Genomic DNA, 26193 nt, shown 5'->3' on the forward strand with positions numbered 1-26193 from the left:
CTGACCGTTATCAGTTTGTAGCAGTAAATGAAGAGATGTCTTATCGATCACAAGTTCAGTATGGTGTACCACAAGGCTCAGTACTAGGACCGTTGCTGTTCACTCTGTACATGCTACCCTTGGGAGATATCATTAGGAAGCATGGAATTCGTTTTCACTGTTATGCTGATGATACTCAGCTCTATATTTCTTCACGCCAGTAGTAACTCTGATAGAAAGACAGCAAATTCTTTGATAAAGTCTGTATGGTGCCCTGGTGGCCTGTATACAGTAGCCAGCACACATCTCAAACGTGATTTATCATTTACACTATATATTGCTATATTAAGCACCAACACTTCAAAAGAATTATACCTGAAACTAGACTTCTTAGTAATTCTAAAAATATTACTATAAATTACAGCAACACCTCCTCTTTTGCCTTTCAGACGAGGTTCATGTTTATAACAATAATCTTGCGGGGTGGTCTCATTTAAAGTAATGTAATCGTTTGATTTGCTCTTATCATCCGGTCATGGTTGTATCTCGCTATTAGTGTTACTCGATCTTAGTGCTGCATTTCATACTATTGGCAACAACATTTTTTTAAATAGACTCGAAAATGATGTTGGCATTAGTGGAATTGCATTAGCATGGTTTAAATCATACTTATCTGACCGTTATCAGGACCGTTGCTGTTCACTCTGTACATGCTACCCTTGGGAGATATCATTAGGAAGCATGGAATTCGTTTTCACTGTTATGCTGATGATACTCAGCTCTATATTTCTTCACGCCCTGACGAAACTTACCAATTCACAAAATTAACAGAATGCATAGTTGATATAAAAAACTGGACGACTAGTAATTTCCTACTACTAAATTCTAAAAACACAGAGATTCTAATTACTGGACAAAAAACTTCCCTCACGTAATAACCTAGAATACTGTCTAACACTTGATGGCTGCTCTGTCAAGTCTTCATCGTTGGTTAGGAACCTGGGTGTGTTATAAATAATATATATATCTTAAGCAAAGTAGGCCTAAGTAACAAATGTGTACAAAGTTGCACAAGTTAGGCTACAAAGATACAGAATGCAATACGTCACGTCATGCGCAGCGTCTCCTCCACTTGCACGCATCACTCCGGGCCTGCTGTGCTGTATTGTGTAGCTTAAGTGCAACATGGAGCTTGAAGATAAGATAAAAAAATAAAACCAGCTCATGAGGAAACATTAAGTTCACTGAAAAACACACAGCAACAACGTGTTAACATACAGCATTAGACTGAACACACCAGTGCAAATCAGGTGAGGATCCAGTATGAACACAAGCATACTTTAAACATATTTCTAACAAGTGCACTAGAAGTACATTGGTAATAAATATATGCTTAGTTAGATTTTTAAGAAATATGCTAAACACAAGCATACTTTTAGTGAAGTTTTAGTGTGTTTAAAGAAAACATACTTATGTTGCTCTTACTTAAAGTACATTTTATGAGTACTTTGTGTAAGCACATAGCAAAATGATTAAGCTTTTAGTGTGTTTAAAATATGTATGAACACTTAGGCCTACTTCAATATATTTTAAATATTTATGTATTTATCATTTTAATATTTTGAACAACTTATAATGTATTAGAAACTTCAGTCAACTATTATTAAGCATTGCAATAAGCATACCTAAAATTAATGTTTTAGTCACTTTTACTTGTTTGCAGGCTACTTGTAAAAGGCTACTTAAAAGAATGTTGTCCATTACATGATACGTTTGTACTACTGAAATTCCCACAAGGATTTCAACATCATATTATTTGAAATGCATCATAGATACATTTTCCAAAGATGTTTAAAAAAGTTTGTACTTGTTTAAATTCAAACAATAGCATAACACACGTGACTAGTCCTGATTGGTTCCAGAGCTGTTGAATGGTTGTTATTGGTTCTTATGATAATGAGCTCACCTCGCACCTCACTCAGAGCTTCCGTTTATCAGATATGTTGTGCGTGTGTACATGTTACTTGAATGTGATGGATTTAGAAGTCTAAATTTAAACTGTTAAAAATATAAAGAGCAATCGTGTCTCTTTAGAGGACTAGGAGGAAACCGCGATTCATATGGATTAGGTGATGTTTGCGATTTAACTTTCTGAAACGTGAAAAAGATTTGGTGAATCGTTTATCGGAGGGATATGTAAATCTCTCAGGTTTCATTAAAATATGTCAGTTTTTTTCTCGAAGATGAACGAAAGTCTTAAATGGTTTGGAACTACTTAAGGGTGAGTGATCATGACAGAATTTAGATTTTTATTTGGGTGGGGGGTTTGTTACTATTTAATAGAAAACGTAGTGTTGTTTTTAATTTTACCCAGCTTCTTCAGGTTTGCATGGCGTGTGACATTTGGAACCTCATTATATTGTGATTCTAGGTAAGATTTGCATTAAATGAATGTTACTTGTCTTGATCTTTGAAAAGTTTGAAAAAAAAACAAACATGTTATGCACATAAAGTTACTTTGTCTTGAGATGACCAGCCAATTATGGTAGTGTGTGTTGATTGGTGTTCATATCTGTTCAAGCTTGACAACCTTATTGCCTTTTTGATTACTTTCTAATATATATTTCTAATTACAAATAAGTACAAAGATTACATTGTTAAAAGGGATGCTTATAAGAGAGTATACATTTGAAACTGCTGAGTCTGAAGGGTTTTGATTATATCACCCACCAAGTACATTGTACTCAGCGTACTGTCATTCTTAAAAAGAAAACAAATCATTCATCATAATTTGCCTGCCTTATATATATGTGTGTATTAGGGCTGGGAATCGATTTTAAAAAAATTAACTAATTAATTGCACAATTTGCTATAATTAATTGCCATTAATTGCATTGTCCCCAAGCTTGTAATCATCAATATTTAAACTTAGAATCACCTAATTAAATTAAACAACACAGGAAAAAAATAGCCCTATTAAAATAATATTAAACATCAATATATCAATATATTATTCTTTTTCAATAATCAATCAACATAATCAATTTAACAGATTTCTTTTTTTTTTTACTAATTATCAAAATAAAATATAGACCTACAAAGCTATTAATACCAGAGCATGTAATCAGAGCAGGTCATTTTACCATTGTTGCCCAGCATGGCTATACCAGCTCAGCAAACAGAAGTCTAGGCTGCTACTACAGAGAAATTTCACCTTATTTGAGCGGACTTTGCTTTTCCAGTGCGTGATCGGCACATGATTGGAGCGTTTGGGCCGTTAACGACAGATCAGAACAAGCAGCGCAAACACGGAGCAAAACATTGAGCAGAGAGCGCAGCGCGCCGACACATGATCGCCGAACAAGGAGGGGCGAGACGGCATATGTCCTGCCTTTTCAATCATGTTTTCAATAGCAGCCGCAACAGTAAATCATTAAAACGAGGCAAAAAAAAGTGCTGCGTTAATTGCGTTATTTTGTTTTTAACGCGTTAAACATCTCAAATTAATCACAAAGATTAACGCGTTAATTCCCCCAGCCCTAGTGTGTATATATAATCTCTCTTGTTTTTATATTTATATTTGTTGTTTTTCAGACCAGCTGCTATAGTAAGTATGGTTTAATCTCATATGACCTCTGTAATATACCCCTTTTCCACCAACAAGAACCGGGTGCTGGTTCAGAGCCAGAGCCAAAGCTGGTTCAGAGTTGGTTCGACTGACGAGCTTACTAAGAACCGGTTTGCCTTTCCACCGGCTAGAGAGCCACAACAGAGCCAGATCTTACGTCACTGTATACGTCTCATGTTGCCCAGCAACCGCTAATGCGGTAGCACCAAACACGCCAGGCTTGTTCGAGATGCATCGGCTTCTCGCAGATCGATCGCCGCATGACATCAAAGCACTGCGATAGCGGTCTAAAAGCACAAGGAGTCGTATGCTCTCCAAACACTCCCGCAGCTCCGATCGGTCCTCGCCGCTCCGATGCATCTCGAACAAGCCATCAACAATAACGGACGTTGCAATACTATGGATGCTCATGGGTTTGCAAAAATACATCGGAATCCAACGTGTTCGTGCAGCTCGCCGTAACTTACATAGACGGATATTATAATCGAGCTGCTATTAGCTCGACTAGCTGCTATTTAAAAATGGCGGTCACAAGTTTCTATTCGTCTTGTTGGTCACGGTAACCCCGCCCCCAGCCCCTGACGCAAGCGGTTCTTTCTTGGCTCCGTTCTAGACCCTGCAATGATTTGGTGCTACTTAAGAACCAGTTTTACTGGTTCGGAGCTGGTGCTTTGGCGGTGGAAAAACAAAGAACCGATTTGAAACTAGGCTCTGGCTCCGAACCAGCACCAGCTCTGCCTTGGTGGAAAAGGGGTAATAGAGATTTTTTAATCAAAAGCGCACCGTTTTGTGTCTGTTCCTTTAAATGCAAATGAGCTGCGGCTCCCGGCACAGAGGGCGGAGCTTCAAGAGCTTGCACTCACACTGAAAATTTCAAAAACTTTTAGCCTTTTATGTTCAAACCGGATTCAGAAAGATGGAGAGACTCAAGAAGAAGTGACAACATGTAGAAGCAACAGGACATTTCTGAATGGTTAGTTGATGAATTTATGTAGCTGATGTGTAGTTATCTTCTAGTCATTGATTAGCATATATGGGGCCCTATTTTAACGATCTGAAACGCAAGTGTCAAAGCGCAAAGCGCAAGTAACTTTGTGGGCGGGTCTCGGCGCTGTTGCTATTTTCCCGGCGGGATAAATGACTCTTGCGCCAGGCGCAAATCTAAAATGGGTTGGTCTGAAGTAGCTTCATTATTCATAGGTGTGGTTTGGGCGTAACGTGAAATAAACCAATCAGAGCGTCATCTCACATTCCCTTTAAGAGCAGGCGCGCTTGTTCTAAAGCGGATTCCTATTATAACGGCGGATTTGCCAGGCGGATTTGCCAGGCACACGCCAGGAGCGGTTCACAGCCGAGGAGACCAACGTTCTCGTCAGGGACGTTGGGGATGGAGAAACACACCCAAATTAACTTCGGTTAAACAGGTGTATGATAATTTGGGTAAATGTGTCAGCTAGATGTATGCTTTTATAATAAACTATCTATCTATTTATCTATCTATCTATCTATCGTAATAATGTATGATTTGCAAAAATGATAACTGCTGCGTCTGTGTGTATATGAGAGAATCAAAGTGTATGCGCGTTGTGCACACGCTACATTGATTAAGGTCAAGCATGCGCCCTTAAAATAGCATATGAATAACATGCGCAACGCGCCACTGACTTTAAACTGTTTTTTTTCGGTCAGTGGCGGAATTGTTTTCTAAACCTGTAAAATAGCATGAGGGAACGTTTGCGCCGGAACACGCCTCCGCTTTGCGCTGAACCGCCCCCGGGAGCGCAAGTGTATTTCTTAGTTAACCGACGTGCGTCTGTGGAGGGAAAAGTCCGCTTTGTGCGGGTGCAAAATAGGAATGATACATACGTCGGTGTACAAAGTCAATTGCGCTGGGTGCAAGATAGGGCCCTCTGTCTTGATAATCTATAAATCGTGTTACCGGGGGCGGGGTTTATGTAAATTCTAGTGTTGGTGATGTCACTAACCGAGGAATGTCGTGTAGTCTCTACCAGCCGTTTGTTGTAGTCCTTAAAAAGCGATTTCTTTAAAAGCAAATATCTCCCTTTGCTTTGAACTTTGAGCGTTGTAACTTTGCAGATGTTGTTTATGTTCAAACAGCAACATTACACACTAACTGAAGTTAAAATAGTGAAATCATAATCAACCACACCTTTAAATATATTTCTTTTTCACCTGGGTATATTTCTTGTATGTTTCGAAGACACTCATAATGAATTTGTAATGTACTTGTAACACATATAAAGTACACTTTAATATCACTAATCAAGCATGTAATTAGTCCCTACTACTATTACCCCCTAAGTATACTTAAAGTTGTTCCAATTTAGTACACTAAAGTACACTAAATACACTTGAAGTTATGCTTTACTACAATTTAATTACTACTAAAATATACTTAGTACAAAATTAGTTGTTTCAAAATAGCACACTTCAAGTTAACTAATCATTTACACACTTGAAGTATACTGATAATTAGTCTGGCTGCAAGTATATTTAGCTTTTTTTTTTTTTTCACCAGGGCAACCTGTAAGTAGGACTAATTCTATTGATGTATATATTTTCTACCGGTGTTCAAAATACTTAGTTTTGAGTTTTATATTGTATAGGTCTCCTGCTAACTGGCTAACTCGCATTATTATTCCTACTGAAATATTTCTGCTAATCAGCTGTGGGCCTCTATTACCTAAAACTGTGTCAATTAATCCTGTTGTAGGAGACTCCGAACAACATTAGGAGCCTTTAAAGTAGCATAATAGGGGCACTTTAAGGACAAGCGGCAGCATGTTTAGTATTAGGCTACTGTCACTTTAAGACCGGTACACATCTAATATACATGCATATAACACGCACTTGATTTTCTCTCAAATATTTGCTTTCACTTTAGACATAACCAACTGTGTTTATGTAAAGCTTGTGTGTATTTGACAGTATTAGCACAATAAGACTAGAAAGATAACTTAGTCCAGTATCCAGGCGCTGTTTGACAGGCTTTTAGTGCCTGTGAGCTTTGGGTGTATGCGAATTAAATGTTTAACCGGCAAGGCTTTCAATCACATGCAAATAACAAACTTTTGTGAATGGCAGTGTCCCGTGACTGTAACTCTACCTCTGCCTTAACATGTGATGCGAATGTAACAGAACTGCAACTGATTGAATGTGCGCAGTAACACGATACTACAACATTTCTTCAAAAGCAGATCGTGGAGACATTTTAATCGTCCATGATCAAATATTGTGATATTGCACACCCCATGTGTCCCACTGTTATTTCTGCATACATGTGAGTATTGATTTGTATTAATGTTACCTGTCGGGTTGTTCTGTGCAGACGCATCTCCTCTTCTCGTCGTCGTCCTCATCTAGAATAGGGCGTTTCCAGCCTCTTCAGTTCCTCTTGGTTCCTCTTGGCAAGAATCATAGATTACTGACTGCAGAAAGAGCAGGGCATGCTAACATTAAACATGTCCGTATTCACAACAACACAAGCATAGTTCTGTTTTACTGCAGGTAAACCACAAAAAATGCTCAAAATAATTTACTGGCAAGATTTTCTCACCCGACTGGCATTAGCTGAGAAGTTTGCATAAATTTTTGGTGGTGTAAATATAATTTATTCTGAAGCAATATTCTCATCAGTGTTCTATCAGTGTTTACATAGCCTACTTAAATCTGCATATTTGTGACATTTGCATTTACCCCCAGGGCGTTATTTTCCTTTATAAAGGCCATTTTTTTATTTCTTTTTTATTGGCCTTATTAAATGAATGCATCCTCTTTCATATCACATTCTTACATTTGATCAACAAATTCAGTTTTGGTGAAGACACTATAGGGCTGTTCAATCAAATTAAATAATTTATTTTACACTGAAAAATTACAACTGCAGTAAATAATGAGACTGATGTTTTAAATAAATGTTTGAATATACAAATAAAAAATGCAATGATGCTTTAAACATGAAACTAAACTGCCAATAGGTGGCGGCAAGAGACCGTCTTAATGAGTGAGTCTTTGGGCCCTATTTTAACGATCTGAAACTCAAGTAACAAACGCGAAACGCAAGTAACTTTGTGGGCGGGTCTCGGCGCTGTTGCTATTATACCGGCGGGATAAATGACTCTTGCGCCCGACGCAAATCTAAAATGTGTTGGTCTGACGTAGCTTCATTACTCATAGGTGTGGTTTGGGCGTAACATGAAATAAACCAATCAGAGCGTCATCTCACATTCCCTTTAAGAGCAGGCGCGCTTGTTCTAAAGCGGATTATTATTGTAACGGCGGATTTGCCAGGCGCGCGCCGGCAGCGGTTCACAGCCGAGGAGACCAACGTTCTCGTCAGGGACGTTGGGGATGGAGAAACACACCCAAATTAAGTTCGGTTAAACAGGCGTATGATAATTTGGGTAAATGTGTCAGCTAGATGTATGCTTTTATAATAAACTATCTATCTATTTATCTATCTATCTATCTATCGTAATAATGTATGATTTGCAAAAATGATAACTGCTGCGTCTGTGTGTATATGAGAGAATCAAAGTGTATGCGTGTTGTGCACACGCTACATTGATTAAGGTCAAGCATGAGCCCTTAAAATAGCATATGAATAACATGCGCAACGCGCCACTGACTTTAAACTAGTTTTTTTCGGTCAGTGGCGGAATTGTTTTCTAAACCTGTAAAATAGCATGAGGGAACGTTTGCGCCGGAACACGCCTCCTCTTTGCGCTGAACCGCCCCCGGGAGCGCAAGTGTATTTCTTAGTTAACCGACGTGCATCTGTGGAGGGAAAAGTCCGCTGTGCGCGGGTGCAAAATAGGAATGATACATGCATCGGTGTACAAAGTCAATTGCGCTGGGTGCAAGATAGGGCCCTCTGAGTCATTCATTCAAACGATTCGTTCAAAAGGCCGAAACATTCAAAACGCAGCGCTGAGTGTTTTCCTTTGGAACTATTTTCGTCAGTGAAATAGAACACAAACAGTCATTGTGACACTGAAGACTGGAGTAATTGTTGCTGATATAAATATATTTAAAAAAATATCAAAATAGAAAACAGTTATTTTAAACATTTTATTTTCTACATTTATTTCACAATATTTCAAAATAAAATAAACGCAGGCATTGTGAGCATAAGAGACCTCTTCAAAAACATCTTATACACAAAAAATAAAAAAATAATAAAAAAAAAATCTTAGCGAGCCCAAACTTTGGAACAGTAGTGTCGATTTGGAACCTGAATTATTCATTTGACTTTGTTCACTCTGGAATCACTGCAAAGCTTCAAGGACCTTCAGTCATGTCATTTATTTCTCTGCATCTATTTGTTCTGAAAGCCCTTTTCCCACACTACATTCTTTCTGACGGATTTGTATCTGGAATTACTATGTTTATTGCCTGGCAAACAAATGATATTTAAATTTACGTTCAATACGTTAATGTGTTCCCGAAACATTCTCATCAAATGTCACTTAGTTAAACTGAGACGTTCAGTAACTGGGTTGTGTGTGTGTTGTAAATGAATGTCTGAAGCGGTCACAAAGACGCAGATTTAGCAATTCAGCACATGAAGTATTCAGCACAGCAGTGATTGAAACAGCACTGATCGATTAAGCATGTGATTTCATTGGAGGCCTATACATAATATTAGTGCATCACTTACCATAGGCTTCTTGCGGAGGTTGGGCGAGAGCTTGAGGCTGATGACATGGCCGTGGTCATCACCCACGATGATGAAGGGATGGACAGGGTTGAATTCGATTTTCACAGGCCTTTTATTCCTTGACACCACTATTTGTTGGCAGAGAGCCTCATATTTGTTGACGCTGAGGTCGAACACATGAACCTGTGAAAGAAATAGAAGAGGAGCAGGAAGTTGTAGTCTTTGTCATTTATGTAGTATCAGTTTATGTTTTGATGTTTTCAGTGTGAAGCAGATATTAGCACCTTTCTTGCTTTGGCTCTGAGTGTCAGCAAGCAAGATAATATATTTCAAGATAAAAAAAAAAATTACATAGCTTTTAAAAAGCTGGTGCTTAAATTAGTGTCAATTCATCCTTTGCAGGGAGTTTGATTGCCATGCGATCTGAGTCTGACCAATCAAAATCCACCATTTTTGTCCGATAAAGCAGTCAGGAGAGTTAGATTAAAGGGATAGTTCGCCCAAAAATGATATTTAAGCCATGATTTACTCACCCTCAAGCCGTTCGAGATGCATATGTCAATCTTTTTTCAGACGAACACATTTTCAGTTATTTTAGAAAATGTCTTAGACCTTTCAGTGGTTATAATGTGAAGCAATGGGGTCCAGCTGATTCACGTCGCAAAATGTGCATGCATCCTTCACAAAAATAATCCATCCGGCTCCAGGGGGATAAACGAAGGCCTTCTGAGGGTAATCCGTGCAGTTTTGTCGTAAAAATATACATATTTAAAACTTTATAAACGAAAATAACTGGCTTCCGGTGGCAGTCGACGCGCGTTCATGGAGATGAATGACGTCGTGACGTAGAGCGAACGTAGAGTTTTGTTTTGCTCTGCTCTCTGGCTGCGCTGTCACGCTCGCTCTACCTCACGATGCTTCCTGCGGTACGTCCTACGTCATTTGCCAGCAACCATCTCCGTGAACGCGCGCCGACCGCCACCGGAAGCCAGTTATTTTCGTTTATAAAGTTTTAAATATGTATATTTTTACGACAAAACTGCACGGATTACCCTCAGAAGGCCTTCGTTTATCCCCCTGGAGCCGGATGGATTATTTTTGTGAAGGATGCATGCACATTTTGCGACGTGAATCAGCTGGACCCCATTGCTTCACATTATAACCACTGAAAGGTCTAAGACATTTTCTAAAATAACTGAAAATGTGTTCGTCTGAAAAAAGATTGACATATGCATCTCGAACGGCTTGAGGGTGAGTAAATCATGGCTTAAATATCATTTTTGGGCAAACTATCCCTTTAACGTCGGAGGCAATCTGTCACGACACATTAAAGAGCCACAAAACGGTAGGCCTATTTATTGTTTAATTTTCTTTGACTGACCAAATTTGAAAGTTGAGACTTTGGGCCCTTTCACACCTGAAAGTCCGCACCAAGGTCCGAACCAAAGTTCATGTTTTGATACATTGTATACATTAGGTTAGTTTTGGTTTGATTTCACATTGCAATTATGCGAGCGCACTAAAGAACTTTTCATGACGTACTTGCGTCCTGTCGTCATCATCTATGTGGGCTGCATCTTAACACTGATTGGTTTGTAAACGGACGTGCGTCTGACGTCAGCGTATTGTCAAGTCGGCGGGTAACTTTGACAAGAATGAATGAACAGACGCATATCGTTGCCACTATACTGTTATTATTATGGCATTACTCCCTGCAGCACCGACTATACTCGAGGCTAGTTCACATTCGCCAAATGAACGTCCTCGTTGTGCGAACATTTTATCATCGCCGGCAGGACACAGGACAAATGTGTGTGTGTGTGTGTGATCAGCTGGAAGAAACGCTGTGGGCAGGACTGCACATAAATATTCTTCTTTAGTTGTTTAGTCTACGCGAGAACCACCGGAACTTCCTGTAAATGGTCTGAAAGTCCGAACCATACAGAAAATGCTTTCACACTAGAAACGAACCAAACCTTTGTTCAGTTTGATCCGGACCGAGACTACCTCTTTTCGTCGGACCAAATTTCGTCCGTTTGGTCCGGACCGTGGTCCGGGGGAGGTTTCACAGCTGTAATTTTGATTCGGACCAAGCTGAATTAAATATTACCTGCTCGGTCCTGTCTTATAGCGCGTTGTCAGTGTCCTCTATTTTTCACTGCTTGAGAACATGGGTTGAATCCGATTTTTTAAAAATAAAACTAATTCAAAATCAAAATATGAATATGAATATGAATAAAACTAAATAAAAAATGTAAATAACACTCCAGGTCTCCGCACCAGTCACGTAACTGAAAATTATGAAAGCCGTGTGACCGGCTAACCGGTAAAAAAAAGAAAAGAAGAAGAAAAATTAAAGAAATGATTCCCTCTGTTTCATTAATAAAGTTTAACTATCGCAGCAGTCTGGCATGCACTTAGAGCTCGTGTGAATTGCACGTATAAAATGAAGTTAACGAACAACCTCGATCCATCAGGAAACGCCACATAGGTCGCTGAATTTCACTGCGCTTCATGAAGAGTTTTTCTTTTGCGTGAAGAATCCGTTCGCCGGAGATGTGTTAAAAGATAGCGGAGTGCATTCATGATTATTAGGCAACCGGTTTAATAATCCTCCTGGCGCCGGGTCTGAGTGAGTAATTCTTACCTTTGTTCTTTGATTAACATTAATGACACTTTAAGACCAGCGCTGCTAACAGAGACGCGATCTGACACGCGTCCCATTTTCTCACAAATCTCTACGTTCTTTTAAGAATTGAGCGTAAGCGTCAGTTCTGGCAGGCCAGGTAGTCAAGACGCTGCTAACGCTATTGGCCAACAACACAGTCTCATCAGCTGATCTGCTCAGCTGTTTTGCATCAGCTGTTCAACTCCCCTCGCTGCTAATGGCTACGATAAAACAGGGCACCCTCTTTAAACAGATTCAGTTCGCTCCTAACTGCTTTTTCTTTGCAGCCCGCCATCTCCCCAGCTCCTCCTTGTCGTGTATAACGTGGCATTTGCTTTCTGTCATCGTTGCTGCTCTGTTCATAGGGGGAATAGTTCAGCTCTCCCAGTCCTAAACTGTGTGAGTGTTCCCTAATGCTGCTGCTGTCCTCTGACTCTCTGCTATTTCATGGTGCTCATGAAAGGTCAGAGGACTCCCTGAACAGAGCCATACCACCAAAATTTTATTCAGAATTTATCAACTTGAATTGCAATTTATTCAATAAAAAATTTCCTACAGATGGTGCCCAACCAGAATGAGACTTTTACCGCCGCCGTTCCCGCGGCGGTAAAATTGGGATGTGTATTTGCTGCCTTTTACCGCTGAGTGGCGCTGTAATCACAGACTTTGAAAAGTGTCAGTTTATTCTCTTTATGACGTAATCTGCCGCGGCAGTAATCTGAGCTGAGGTCACAGATAAATTCAAGATAAATATTGTGGTTAAACGAATTCAAATTCATTAAATTTAAACAAAGTAGACACACGTTAACATTGTGTGCCCAGTTTTTCTATAATTTAGAAAGGCTATGTCAATAGGTTACTTGTCATTTACTTCGTGTTATTTTAATGTGTTTGTAGATTTATTAACTGAAACATAACAGTGAAATAAATTAAAATAATTTACCGTAAAATTAAAACATTTTCAGGACTTGCAGTTACTAACCGATGTTAGTCGGTTTAAGCATTCTTTGTTATATTCAGAATTAAATAGGCTTACATGTTGTTATGATTATCAATTGAATTCTTTAATAAATAATCAACCACAATGCCTATTACTGCCGCAGCAAAAATAAACCAGTCGAATTTCAAAGTCGTTCGCGAAATGACTAGGCTAAACAAAACAGCAGCAACTGCGGCATTTTAAAAGGTAAGTTTCCTATATGTTTATTTAAAAACAAAACAAAACAAAAAACATGACGCAAGATCTTGTAAAAAAAAAAAACGTTTTTCATTATTTGAACAAAAATGAGACTGATTGAATATGTAAAAATATAAACAAACAAAGCAGAGAATAAAACAAACTTTTAGGGAAAAAAATATAGGCCTATTATGCTACAACAGAATTGGTTAACATTAACGAAAGCAAAATATGTAAAAATACATTTCAAACAAACTAAAACAAAACAAATTCGTGGCCGAGTAGTAGGCTATAACTTACGTTTCAATAATTCAGATGACACGGGTTCTAATCCCGAACAAACATGGGCTACTTTTTTATTATTAATGCAGAGAGATTTGATAGTTCTAAAATATTGCTACACCATATTGTTTTTTTCTCCTATAGCCTATATTAAATATTTTATATTTATAAAATAAAATTACCATTAATTTCCATTTTACATTAGGGACAATTTTTATCCAACAGAATGGCTGAATTAACATCTGCATAATAATAATAATAATAAGAATAATAATAATAATAATAAAATAAATAAATAAATAAACAGCACAAGGTCTTGTAAAAACACTTTTTTTTATAATTTTTTCGACACATAATTTCGAGACAGTAAATTGCCAATGTTAAAAAACATAAGCAAATAAAAAAAGAATATAACAAACTTTTAAAACAGAGAAAATAGTAGACCTAGGCTATTCAGACGATAGCTCTGTGATCAATGCATTAACAATAGCCTCTCGGAGCTTCAAACGATCTGAGATCGAATCTCAGTGTAGCCGACAGTGTTTATGTTTTTCCATTCTTGATGCTTAAATATGCATCTGTTTATTAAAGTCAATCATCTTGTTTAATTATCAATTTACAACATAAATTTGCTACATTCCAGTTGAGCCGCTGCAAAGACGACACATCTGATGAAGGAAGACTGTCAGCCGATTGCACCAGAAAATTAAGATGATGAAGCTCTCTTTAATCTGCTAAATTATTTTTTTTGTGTGTGTGAATCATTCACGAGATTGAGATGACTGACAGTGATACCCGGCCATAGCAACGGAAGACATTTTTCAAAACAGATCGAACAAATCAGAAAAATACTTTCAATACAGTATTGCTTTCAATTAAAATATAAACAATGAAAATGTAAAAGAAAAAGAAAATTAATTAAGTTTGAAAACCCATCGCACATTTCAAGGTATGAATAAAGTGTCGGAACAGTTTATTTATTTAAACAGGGTTGCATCGATAGAGTTTATTCCCTTTGTGATGCAAAATAAGAAACACAATCTTATTCTTGCAACATTTTAAATTTCTATTGTCAAAGAAATTGCAGCTAAATTAAAAAAATTAAAACGGTACAAAACGAAAAAAGTTCAAAGCAACATAAATTAAGAACAGGCGTTTTCTTTGCCTCTCTCGCGCTGGATATTTTTTTAGTAAGTTTGGTCTCCCTCACTGCGCGCGGCGGGTCTTTCTCGAAATTAAGCATTTCAGCGTAAAAAAACACCATACAGCTGATAATACTGTATATGTCGCTGTGTGTCATCCACACAAATCACGAAAGAAAAAACTGTAACAAATAGCTTTTGTTCCTTCAAAGATACAACATGCCTTGCTGAATTCACCTTACAATAAAACGAGGTGGGTCGCGAATTAAAGAGCTCTGTATCTGCTAAATTGAAATTGTGTGTGGAAAACCTTTAAATACAATCAATAAAACTACAATATATAATTTAATAAGATATAGGGCCTACTGTACATAGACTATGGACTTTTGGAGATTTTGAGATTAATCCTTAAAAGAACTTTGCCTTTGCCTACTCATCAGGCTGGCTCCGACACTCTCCATATGAAAGACGGAACATTAACACCTCTGTCCTGCACCCCCACGATAAAGCAACTATTGCTTTCTCCAAACCCCCCACAGGCTAGCTGAGTTTGCAAAACAAAACAAAGAGTTTGCCACTCGTCATGGTGTGCCAAAACACTTCATTATAAACTTCAATATTTCATTCAAAACAATATCAAAACGCTTTGTGACATTTTGAAAAGCCGCAGATGCATTACTGCCACTGGAACCATGAACGCAAATACTGGTTCTGATTTTATTGTTTGTCGTTTAAACGTCATACATATATTTTAACAGAACTGCTTTTGAAATTACGATTGGAATTTTTATAGGCTACAGAAGTAAAGTCATTGTATAATATTTGTTCCTTAGTGTAAAATGGAAATGCATGGTGATTTTATTTTGTAAATAGGCTATAAGCAAAAAACTATGTTTTAGAACTAGACAAATCTCTCTGCATCAACAATAGACTATAAAATGCATTAATAGGCTAATATAAAAACATCAGTAGTCCAAGTTAGTTCGGGATTCGAACCCGTGTCATCTAAATGATCGTAACGTAAGTTCAACCACTCGGCCACGATTCACTCGTTGCGACATGGCCTAACGTTCCAGTGTGTGTTCGCTCACAAGAGCGAGAAGCGCTCTTCATTCAAATGAACGCGCCGCCGCGTTTGTCGAACACTATCAACATGCCAGAATAAAACCTGGCTTTAGAACAATGCATAGCGTGAGACATAAGGTGTCTCAACTGTACACAGTCTACCCTATACAGTGTGAATTCATTACAAGGTTTCATTTAATTAAATTAATGTGCAGCAATTTGTACAAATAGAGTCTATAGGCCTACTATACTGTTGTAGCCATTAAATAATCTCATTAAGTATCATATTTGTTAAAATATTATAATGTTATTTTGTTCCATCTATGTTGAATATGAAAAGTGAACAGCACGAGTAAGATAGGATGCATTATATCAAGAGATGGATATGGAGTGGATCAGACATGATTTTGACCACTTCATTAAGTTTTGTTTAGTAGAAAACCTTTCTTTAAAGTGAATTTCGTTTTCTATAAATTGTATCTTAATTTTAATCAATTTTTCATCAACCAATTGCCTGTATTTAATAAGTAAGAGAAGCAAATATAACAGACACTAATCATGGAGGCGCCCGCGCGGTCACTTGCATTGCACGTCAGCTGGAGTGCATCTCATCCTCCTAACTTAACGAAACTCAGCGTATGCCTCACACAGACATGAGAAATACATCAAATACACAAAGCTTGAAATGTCTTCAAACGAAATAATTCAAAACGAAAATAAAAAGGCTACTCTCTGATTATGTCTTTATGTGCATTTCTCTCTAGGTGCGTTCACTACAAATATGGCGATCGTCAACTTCATCTTTGCTGTCGACACTGTCAGAAAACACTAGTTTATTGATAGAAATCAATGCACGCATCACCGGATTTACAAATACACATCTTGCTTGTTGCACGCACACATATTATGTCGAAAAAACGAAATATTATGTTGAAATAACATTATTATTAATAATACATCTTTTAGAATATTTGATTAAATGCTGATGGTTGCGCTTGTTCAATTTAATAAAATTAAAACTTTAATTGTGATAATTAAAATAATTGAAAATTAAATATTTAGTGGCCAAGTTTTGCTAATTTATTATATAGGCTATTATATGCCTATTGCCTATATTAAGTAGGTCATATTAAGACAAGGCATATATTAAGTTATTTTAGCTGTTATGAGAAAAATAAATCTAACGAAATCTAAAATCTAAATCTAATAAATCTAAAAAAAAAAAATCTAACGCCAATTCAACATGCCAGAATAAAACCTGATTTTTTAACAATGTGTAACGCCACTCGGCCTGGTGTGCCAAAACACTACATTTTAAACTTCAATGTTTAATTCAAAACAATCTCAAAACGCGTTGTGACATTTTTTTAAAGCAGTAGCCTAGCCAATATAGATTAAGGGCATTGAAACCAGGATCTTAACTAAAACGCGTTCCGCGTATTATGCCACACTACTCCATGTATTTTTTTTTTTTTAAGGACTGCTTTTGAAATCACTATAAATTACTATCCGATTGTATCGCTCACGAGAGCTCTTCATTTATCTAATTCCTCAATAGAATAGTAAAAATATTCAGCGTCATTGCTCCTAATATCGTCTCTATTTTTAACTTTTGATTCTATTTTTTCAGTTCTAAAATTGATTCTATCTTTGGTTCTATTCTGTTGTAGCCTTATAGGCCTATTTATATATATGAAAAAAATATGCCTATTTAAAAATATGCCTATTAGGCTTAGGGTTTTATATTCAACCCACTTACATTTTAAAATACGGCAATTGCTGCTGATTTGCACAATGTCCCTTTGCGCCACCTGGCGGTCATTTCGGGAACGACTTTGAAATGCGGCTGGTTTATTTTCGCCGCCGCGGCGGTAATAGGCATTCTGGTTGGGCACCATCTGTAAATCATTTTTATTGTCATGTGTGTTCTTGACTTAATGACAGAACTTCATTTAAATCATTTAAGACTGCTCTTATGAGGACACTCGACAAAACGGACAATTTTGGCATAATTTGTGTGTTTGTTCAAGCCCGAAAGAGAACTCGATACTGACACGCGTCTTTTCTGTGGGTCGTGTGTGTGTGTGTGTGTGTGTGTGTGTGTGTGTAATAGGCAGGACTTGCAGCGCGGTCTCTTTAGTCTTGTCGTGCTTGAATGGTTTAAAAGCATTCACATTAATAAGAGCGTGATGATCATTCAACGCTAGTCAACGGATGACATAAAAAAAAGGGATACTGCGTAATTACGTTAAATATATATATATATATATATTTTTTTTTTTTCGGTGCCGCGGTGGGCAAGTGATGAAACCGGTGTTGCAACTTAACACCGGTAACACCGACTATCGTAGCAATATATATAACTTTTAATACATATAAAGTATATTTGCTGTTGTGCATCTGTCACATTTAGAATGACTTTCCCTTGAGGATGACTGAAGGAAGTCCAAAGCAAGCCAGATCAGGTAGGATTACATTTAAAGTCAAAGTCAGAGCAATAGAGCAGATGGTAGCACACATGATGCTCGTGACATAGCCTATATTGAGCTGTTGTCATTATGTAACAGTTCAAATTAGGCCTCTGTTATGTCCTGAACCCTTTTCTCTTTGTTCTTTAAAAAAAATTAGGCTAAAAACGTGTTATTTATTTTTTATCTTTATTTACTTTCTTACTTTTCTTATTTACTTACAACAGACGCTACTTTAGTTTCCATGGGATGATAGATATCTACTATTTTAAGAGCAGGAAATTATTACTTTTGATTGCACTAATGATCACTTTTGGTTTTATGTTTTTTTGTTTAACCTGATTGTATGTATGTTTTACTCGCACAAGCATTCAGAATGTGAGTCGTGTGTGTGTGCTGATGCAGTCAAGCGCCGTTGGAAAGACGTCCCACTGTCAGCCTGCTACCGTTTCATTAGCAATCATTACATGAAAAAAGTGCTATAAGTGGAAGTATCCAGAAAGTTTCTATTTTAAGGTGAGGGATTATTAAATGTATTATTAATGTCATTATATTTATTACTTTTTTGTTATTATTATTTATTTATTTTTAAAGAAAAAAAAGGATTTTATCATATTGTGGATTTTACCATTGTGTTTGTATTAGAGGTTGGCTGTTTACCTTTCTATCAGAGGTGATAGCAGCAAAGACAGTGGAGGAGTATGGAGCCCAGGCCACATCTATCACATCAGTTCCCAGGTCAAAGGTGAACAAAGGAGACCTGGAAGACACATGTATTGTTACTGGAATAGTAGAATACTTCAGATGAGCTACTATTCAGTCAAAACAATATATATAACAATACAACAAGCTTCTATACAACTTGCCCCAGACTTTCATTGTAAATGCAGTCATGTAAACAATCTATGTTTGATTTCACAAATTGAGGGGCAAGTCAAAATTGTTGTCTGTGGTGTCACAGGATGCTGAAAAGTCTACTGTAAAATCTATTCGGTCAACTTGTAATATATGAACACACTTCTAATTGCTTATCCTGCCATTGCAGATCCTACGAACACTTCAGAGGGTAAAGCTCTATCCACCTTTTTCTTTTTTTAATGCAAGAGTGGCGTAGTCATTTGTAAATTGAATGTGTCTGGCTACTAACACGTACACAAAATGTGCAGTCAAGAGAAAGATTCATTCATTATTATTAACTCAAAGTTGTCTTTTTGCGGAACATAGACAGTCTAATTGATTTGTCAAATTTACAATTAAGACATTTAAAATTCAGACAACTGAAGGATAAGTTGGAAAAGGCTGCTGTAGATATAGTGCTAATAAGTGCTCATACTTAATTCTCTCATCCCAAATTTTCACCATGCCGTCCAAGCCGCAGGAGATGAAGATGTTGGAATGGAAGGGATTCCACCTCGCACACTGGATAGTCTTGAGGAAGTGTGCATCATACGCCTCTAGGAAAGTGGAAATGCATGTAGAGCCCTGTGAAAGACAAACAAACTCATTATTGGTTAAATTACCATGAAAAAAAAATGCTTGTTTTATACAACAACACTCTTGCTCATGCAGGGCTTAAAGTGAAAAAAAATCCTGAGCCTGAACTTTCTGTGGCTCAACCAGGACTTTTACCAAGCCTGTTTTTTCTATTAACCAATTCTATGAGCAACAGCACAGTCATATTTTCAACGCATTAACAACTATTGTGCCAAAATAACTGAAACTTTTGCAGTACTACTGCAGGCTTACTGTGTCAAGAAAATAACAACTCCATTCTCCATATAGCGTGTGTACAAGCTACATAGCTGCCAACTTTTGAGTTTTGCTTGGAGTGAGATTTATGGCGGCGGGGGGGTGAGAGATGTTGGGGTGGGGGGGATGTTGGGGGGATTGGGGGGGGATGTAAAAAAAATTATTGCATCACAATAAGTGTATTGTGATTGTCGAAACATTTTAGTAACTAAACTGAATTTTATTAGGCTGAATTTTATTAGTGACAACATGTCACTAAGCCTAGGCTACATGATACAATTTCTGGTTTTCAATTCAATTCAATTATTGTGATTTGATTTAATATTGACTCATTTAAATAAATATTAGGTAGGCTACACAAGATAGGCATTAATTTTTCTTAAGAAAAAAACAACTCCCCTAATGCTGTAAACATACAGAGAGATATATAATGCGTTTTTTATTATAATAACAACTTTATTAATGATATAAGTAAAAATATAATAAATATGTAATATAGTACACATATTTAGCAAAATACTCTCTATAGCTCTTTTTTTTCTAGCCAACTAACGTGCTATAGCCTATATTATGGTCATCAAATGGCTTTCCTGAGGTAAATGTTATGTGACATAATTGTTCTCCAGCTGTTTTATTGACCCCTTTGTTTGATTGATTGGTCGATATTATGTATGAGGAATATACATTTCGGTAAGTTGTACTGTATCTTTCAACATTGTTCATTCGTGTTTATTTACTAGCTAGAGATGATCGGTTCACGTGCTGCTAGGGATCTGTCGTGTCCACTGATCTATATAATGTCATTCTATATAGATCAGTGGTCGCGTCACATTTACAAGCGCCAAAACGGTATTTATTGTTTGAGTTTCGTAATAAAAGTGACAGAATCTGAGAGCTGAGATTTTTTTATATCATAAGTAACCTGCTCTGTCTAGTCTGTCGATCTCCGTGTCCTCTTTGCTTCGAGATTTTTCTGTGCGTGAGAAAATGGATGTGTGTCGTGAGAGCGTGTTAAGTGTCAATTGCGTGTGTCTCACGGTGAATGCGTGAGAGTTGGCAGCTCTGAAGCTAACTGCGAACTGGTTCCTGCACAAGACCCGCCCTCCTCTCTAGCAATTGGCTAAGACAACCTAATATCATGCTCCCATTGGCTGTGACAGCTGTGCGCGCTGACTCTTGAATCAAGGTGGTAGGTTGAAGGGGACCGGTGTGTTATTCAAATCAGATTAGGGCCTGTTCACATATCGCGTCTTTTGCGCGCTCAAGTTCATTATTTCAAATGTAGCCGCGCGGTATGCGCGCTCATAATGGAAGCGACGCGCTCGTTTTTTTACAAGCGCCTCCGACTGTAATTTGCAGCCTGATAATAAAATTTTGCCTGCGCCGGATGCCGGACCTGCCCTCAAGCCGGAAATCTGGCCCCCGGCCGGAGTACTCTAAGCCCTGCTCATGTTATACTGCTTAATTATCTGCTGGTGAAAAATGATCCACATAATGTTGCCTTTGGCTTGCTCAGTTGGGGATATTTTGGGGATATTTAATTTTATTCTATCAATCAATAAATTCCACTAGAAACAAACTTTGTTGTATTATTTTATTTTAATACTGTGAAGCTGCTTTGATACAATCTGTATTGTGAAAAGCGCTATACAAATATACTTGATTTGATAATGTTTCTTGTTTTGTGCAGCTCTGGAGTTTGTTCGATCCACCAAGCACGATCCATCAAGTTTAAAGCATAAATCCTGCAGCATCCGTTTAGCTATTTTTTTTTAACCTTATCTTTATTAAAAATACATACGTATACATATATATAAAACTTAAAAAAGAAAATCTGCAAGCATCTGATTAGCTTTAATGGCTGTTGCATGTCACATAGATGCTTATTTTTGTGTGTGTGTGTGTGTGTGTGTGTGTGTGTGTGTGTGTAAAAAGTAAATAAAGTAGAAAGTTTTCTTTTAAGGTCAGGGTGTGGGTTAAGGTTTGGTTACAGTATTTATAACTAATTAATTAATAGAAGTCTATTGAATATCCCCATTTAGATAGCCAAGAAAACGTGTGTGAGTGTGTTTTGTAGAAGTGGAGGGATGTTGGGAGTCAGTAGGAGTGAAAATATTAAAGAAGAACATGTGTTGGCCTGTGATGTTTGTCATTTAGAACAAAACAAGTTATACAGACCAAAGCGTGGTATGAGATGAGAAACAAAACTGTCTGGTCTGTCAAAATAAATAGTGTAAATGCTAAATGACTCAAGACTGCAGATGTTCACAGGGTACTGTATATAAAAACAATGTTTGGCTGAATGACTGTATGATAGACCTTGGTATAAACGATCATATTGGATGTGATGGTATACGACTGACCTTGTAAATCGTTCCAGATTGAGAGGCAAGGAGAAAAGACCCGTCACATTGCTTGTGAATGTCCAAAGATGTTCCAGCTAGAACCACAGAGAAAATATCTTCAGTGAGGATCATACATTAGTGCATGCGATTTTTACACCATTAGCACTTTTATTGCATTTGACATTTTAACGGTTTCTTTCTGTTATGTGTGATTTCTAAAAACAGATATGAACATAAATGGAACTGATTAGAAGCTCGCTTGAGAAGTATGTGTTTATAACAAAAAAAGTAATGTGGTCCATACCTGTAGCAATGACATCCTTAAGGTCATCAGGAACTTTGTCCATGGCTGGGAGTTGGATGATGTTGTTGAAGCTTAGATCACGCTGAAATCCAAATGATTGGCATCAATTAACCTCTTACAAAAAGGACTTGTTTTAGAATCAACACTTAGATATTTCCTTCTGTACCTCTCTCAGTGTCCAAGACACCACTCGTCCATCAGCGCCCACAGAGATGAAGCTGTGTTTCCCGTCAAATTCGTCTTCCAGCCACTTTACCTGTAACGAAGACAATGAAACACAAGAGCCAAGACTTTTTTATCAACCAACAGTCACTAAAACTATTCAAGCACTGAATAATAAATCTGTATTTAATTTAATTTAAATACATTACCATTCAAACGTTTGGGGTCGGTAATATATTTTAATGTTTGAAAAGCCTCTTATGCTCACTAAGGCTGCATTGATTTGATCAAAAGTACAGTTAAATATTATTATATTTAAATAGCCATCACTTCAGTGTCACATGATGCTTCAGAAATCAATATTAATTTTATTTAAATTAATTGCTTATGTGTTGTTTGTGGAACTACGATTAAAAAAAATATCAGGATTCTTTGATTATAAAAATCTGTCAGAAAAAATGTGTTTGAACAGTAGTGTATACAAGTATATTTAAAAAATAGTGCATACTGCACAAACACAGTATACAATACTGCATATACTTCATATTACAGAACTAGTAAGAGTAGTATTCTATTCCGACCATTGTATTGAACATACAGCTCCATTTTCATATCATAGGTAATGATGGTTTACTGTTATTATTTTACCCATGACTCCATGGTCACATCCTCCTCCATACCTGCATCACAGGGCCTTTGTGTTTCCCGGAGCTGGCTGTGCTGGTATAAATGGGCTGCTTACTCTTTTCCAGCAGGCTGTACACTGCGACACAGCCATTATTCAGACCCACAGCCACCAGGTCGGGCCGTTGTTTGTGGATGTCTACGCACATTACGCCTGAGTCTGTGTAGAAGATGAATTCTGGGTAAAGGTGCATCTTCCGGCTGTAAAAGAGAAGCATGCCCTCACGATCCTCATGAGTAAGTCCATCTTGAGGGGTAAGAAGAAACAGTTCAGAGTCATTCAGCTTACAAAAGATTCCTTGTCTAAGGTTTTCTCTCAGAGTAAATAGTAAACTTACATGACCCAAGACCAACAGCAAACGAATCATTGTATTGAGTGCTCCTAAAAATAAACGAAGACATACGTCATTCAAAGAAGGGCTTCCTATTTTACTCAAAAAACATTGTTTTAATAAAGTATGAAACTCACCAGCAGAGGGAAGTCACAGGCAGTCCTTTGTTTTTTTCATACTGGAACTTCCAAAGCGGGAGAAGACTGCCCTTCTCTCCTCGAAATTCATCAGCGGGATCCTCAAAGTACAGGAAATCTGAGATTTGGATATAAAGCTGTTAAACATTTTTAATGTCTGTCCATCCATCAGTAATCCCTAATAAATGTTTTCTCTATATACCATCTGTAATGTCTCCATTTCTATCTAGAACCACTGAACGCTCCATCATCTTGACTGCATGATCTAGATGGGATATGTCCTGTTTCTGGAAGCACAAGAGGGGATTTTTCCCTTTCAACAAACCTTTTAAACAAATCAATCACACTCTTGAACAATCATTTTCTTAATCACTTTTGAACAAAAGAAATAGAAACATGTATAATAATCATCCCAATATCACTATAATGTGTCATTATGTAGAGTGAGATCACGGGTCCGAAGGTTTGCGTACTTCGTCACTTGAATCCTGCCAGTACCAGTCTTGTTCCTTAGCTGTGCCCTGTAAAAAATAATAATACATTTAAAGGAATTTGTAGTGTTTTATTTGACAGATATTTCCTGTATTTTTGAAATAAAATAAAAATGTCTAAAATGACAGAAATAGACAGTAAATTTTCCAATGTAAAATAACATGAAAAACATCGAGACTAGATAATGATCTGAGATGTCATCGCTCTGCTGCAGAATTTCAACGGCATCAACATTGATTCTGTGTGATAATATTAGATCTAGGGTATCATTACGACAATGAGTAGGTCCTGACACGTGTTGTCTAACTCCAATAGAGTTAAAAATGTCTTTAAATGCCAATCCCAATGCATCTTTTTCATTATCTAACGTTACATGTATATTAAAATCACCAACAATAATGACTTTATCTGCAGCCAGTAGTAACTGATAGAAAGTCAGCAAATTCTTTGATAAAGTCTGTATGGTGCCCTGGTGGCCTGTATACAGTAGCCAGCACACATCTCAAACGTGATTTATCATTTACACTATATATTGCTATATTAAGCACCAACACTTCAAAAGAATTATACTTGAAACTAGACTTCTTAGTAATTCTAAAAATATTACTATAAATTACAGCAACACCTCCTCTTTTGCCTTTCAGACGAGGTTCATGTTTATAACAGTAATCTTGCGGGGTGGTCACATTTAAAGTAATGTAATCGTTTGGTTTTAGCCAGGTTTCTGTCAAACACAGCACATCTAGATTATAGTCTGTAATAATATCATTAACAATAAGTGCTTTTGAAGTAAGGGATCTAATATTCAGCAACCCAAGCTTTATCATTTGCTCATTTGTATCTAAAGCATTTGTAATTGTATCTTTGTATCATTGTGTCTAAACATTGAAAGTAACGTAATTTTAACGAAGTTACTTAAGTTATTTATTTCTTATTTATTTAACTATAAATTCAATGTAACGTTAACATTTGCAATCGTGATGATATTCAGAAGAACAGCTCCCTTATTTGTGTTTTGTTAACTATATCATATGTTATAAATAAAAATAACTTTTTTTATTACGTTAATAACGTTTCTTGTGTGTGCTGTTATGCTACTAAAGTCTCTGACTGAGACAGGCATCGAGCCTCAACAAAGCGACCTTGTTAGAAATACCCCTCATGAATCTCTGTTTACATTGAATGTAATAAAATCAAAATCATTCTCGTGTTTTGATGCTTCCCTAGTTATCTTTTGTCATTAAAGTTAAGTAAAATTCCCTTTCACCTGAGCCTTCAAAAATCCACGTGTCATGGACAAGCGTTAATGTCGAGGCCATCTAACTTATCAGTCTATTTTCTTTGGATTACGAATTTGCATTAGCTGTAATATCGTTAACAATTTACCTCTTCAGATTTCACTGCTTCTTTTTGAGGAGCGGACATTCCTTTTTGCTTACTGTAAAGTTACTTTATCAACAAAACAATTCCTCCACTGAAACGGCTAACGCTTGTTACTGTTAGTGTTTGTGAGTCGTTGTCATGGCAGCGGGATGTGCACGCGCATAGTGAGATATTCCTTCCCTCAAACCCAGAGCCATAGAGAGATATGGCTCTGCTCAAACCGCTTCAAACTTTTGAAAGGTGGTGTGTAGGGCCAAAATGCACAGAAATGCCTCCCAAATTAAAGATAATGGGCAAAATACACCACACAATTAAACTAAGTATATTACGGCTGTCGTGATTCAAATTAAATGTGAAAATTAATTAAAAGTGTCGATTGCGGCATCACAATAGATCTGCTCGTTTTTTAAAAATGCGTTTTGTACAAACATCATTCCCTCGGCTCAAAATTAATTTAATTACCCAAAGCATAAAAAAATAATAATGCTTTTAACACTTTTTTTTTTTTGGTCCAGA

The 26193-nt window shown here is 37.1% G+C and overlaps 1 protein-coding gene across 2 annotated transcripts; it reads right to left on the minus strand.

The window, feature by feature from the left end:
* Window positions 1–504: 504 nt before the first annotated feature.
* Window positions 505–25805, minus strand: LOC311078244 (dynein axonemal intermediate chain 1-like). Of its 2 annotated transcripts, XM_084106982.1 has the most exons (14): window positions 25681–25805; window positions 24276–24323; window positions 24005–24089; window positions 23803–23920; window positions 23672–23715; window positions 23330–23580; window positions 22654–22743; window positions 22488–22569; window positions 22202–22278; window positions 19423–19571; window positions 18750–18849; window positions 9288–9470; window positions 6936–7056; window positions 505–1170 (listed from the first exon to the last, which is right to left on the minus strand). In XM_084106982.1, exons 1-13 carry the CDS (start codon window positions 25717–25719, stop codon window positions 6988–6990), a joined length of 1335 nt encoding a protein of 444 aa, XP_083963108.1. In that variant the 5' UTR covers window positions 25720–25805; the 3' UTR covers window positions 505–1170; window positions 6936–6987. The 2 variants fall into 2 exon arrangements, with proteins under 2 accessions (XP_083963108.1, XP_083963107.1); XM_084106981.1 differs by lacking the exon at window positions 6936–7056.
* Window positions 25806–26193: the final 388 nt, after the last annotated feature.

This window comes from Abramis brama, assembly GCF_963993115.1.
Source record: "Abramis brama genome assembly, chromosome: 2".
NCBI lineage: Eukaryota > Metazoa > Chordata > Actinopteri > Cypriniformes > Leuciscidae > Abramis > Abramis brama.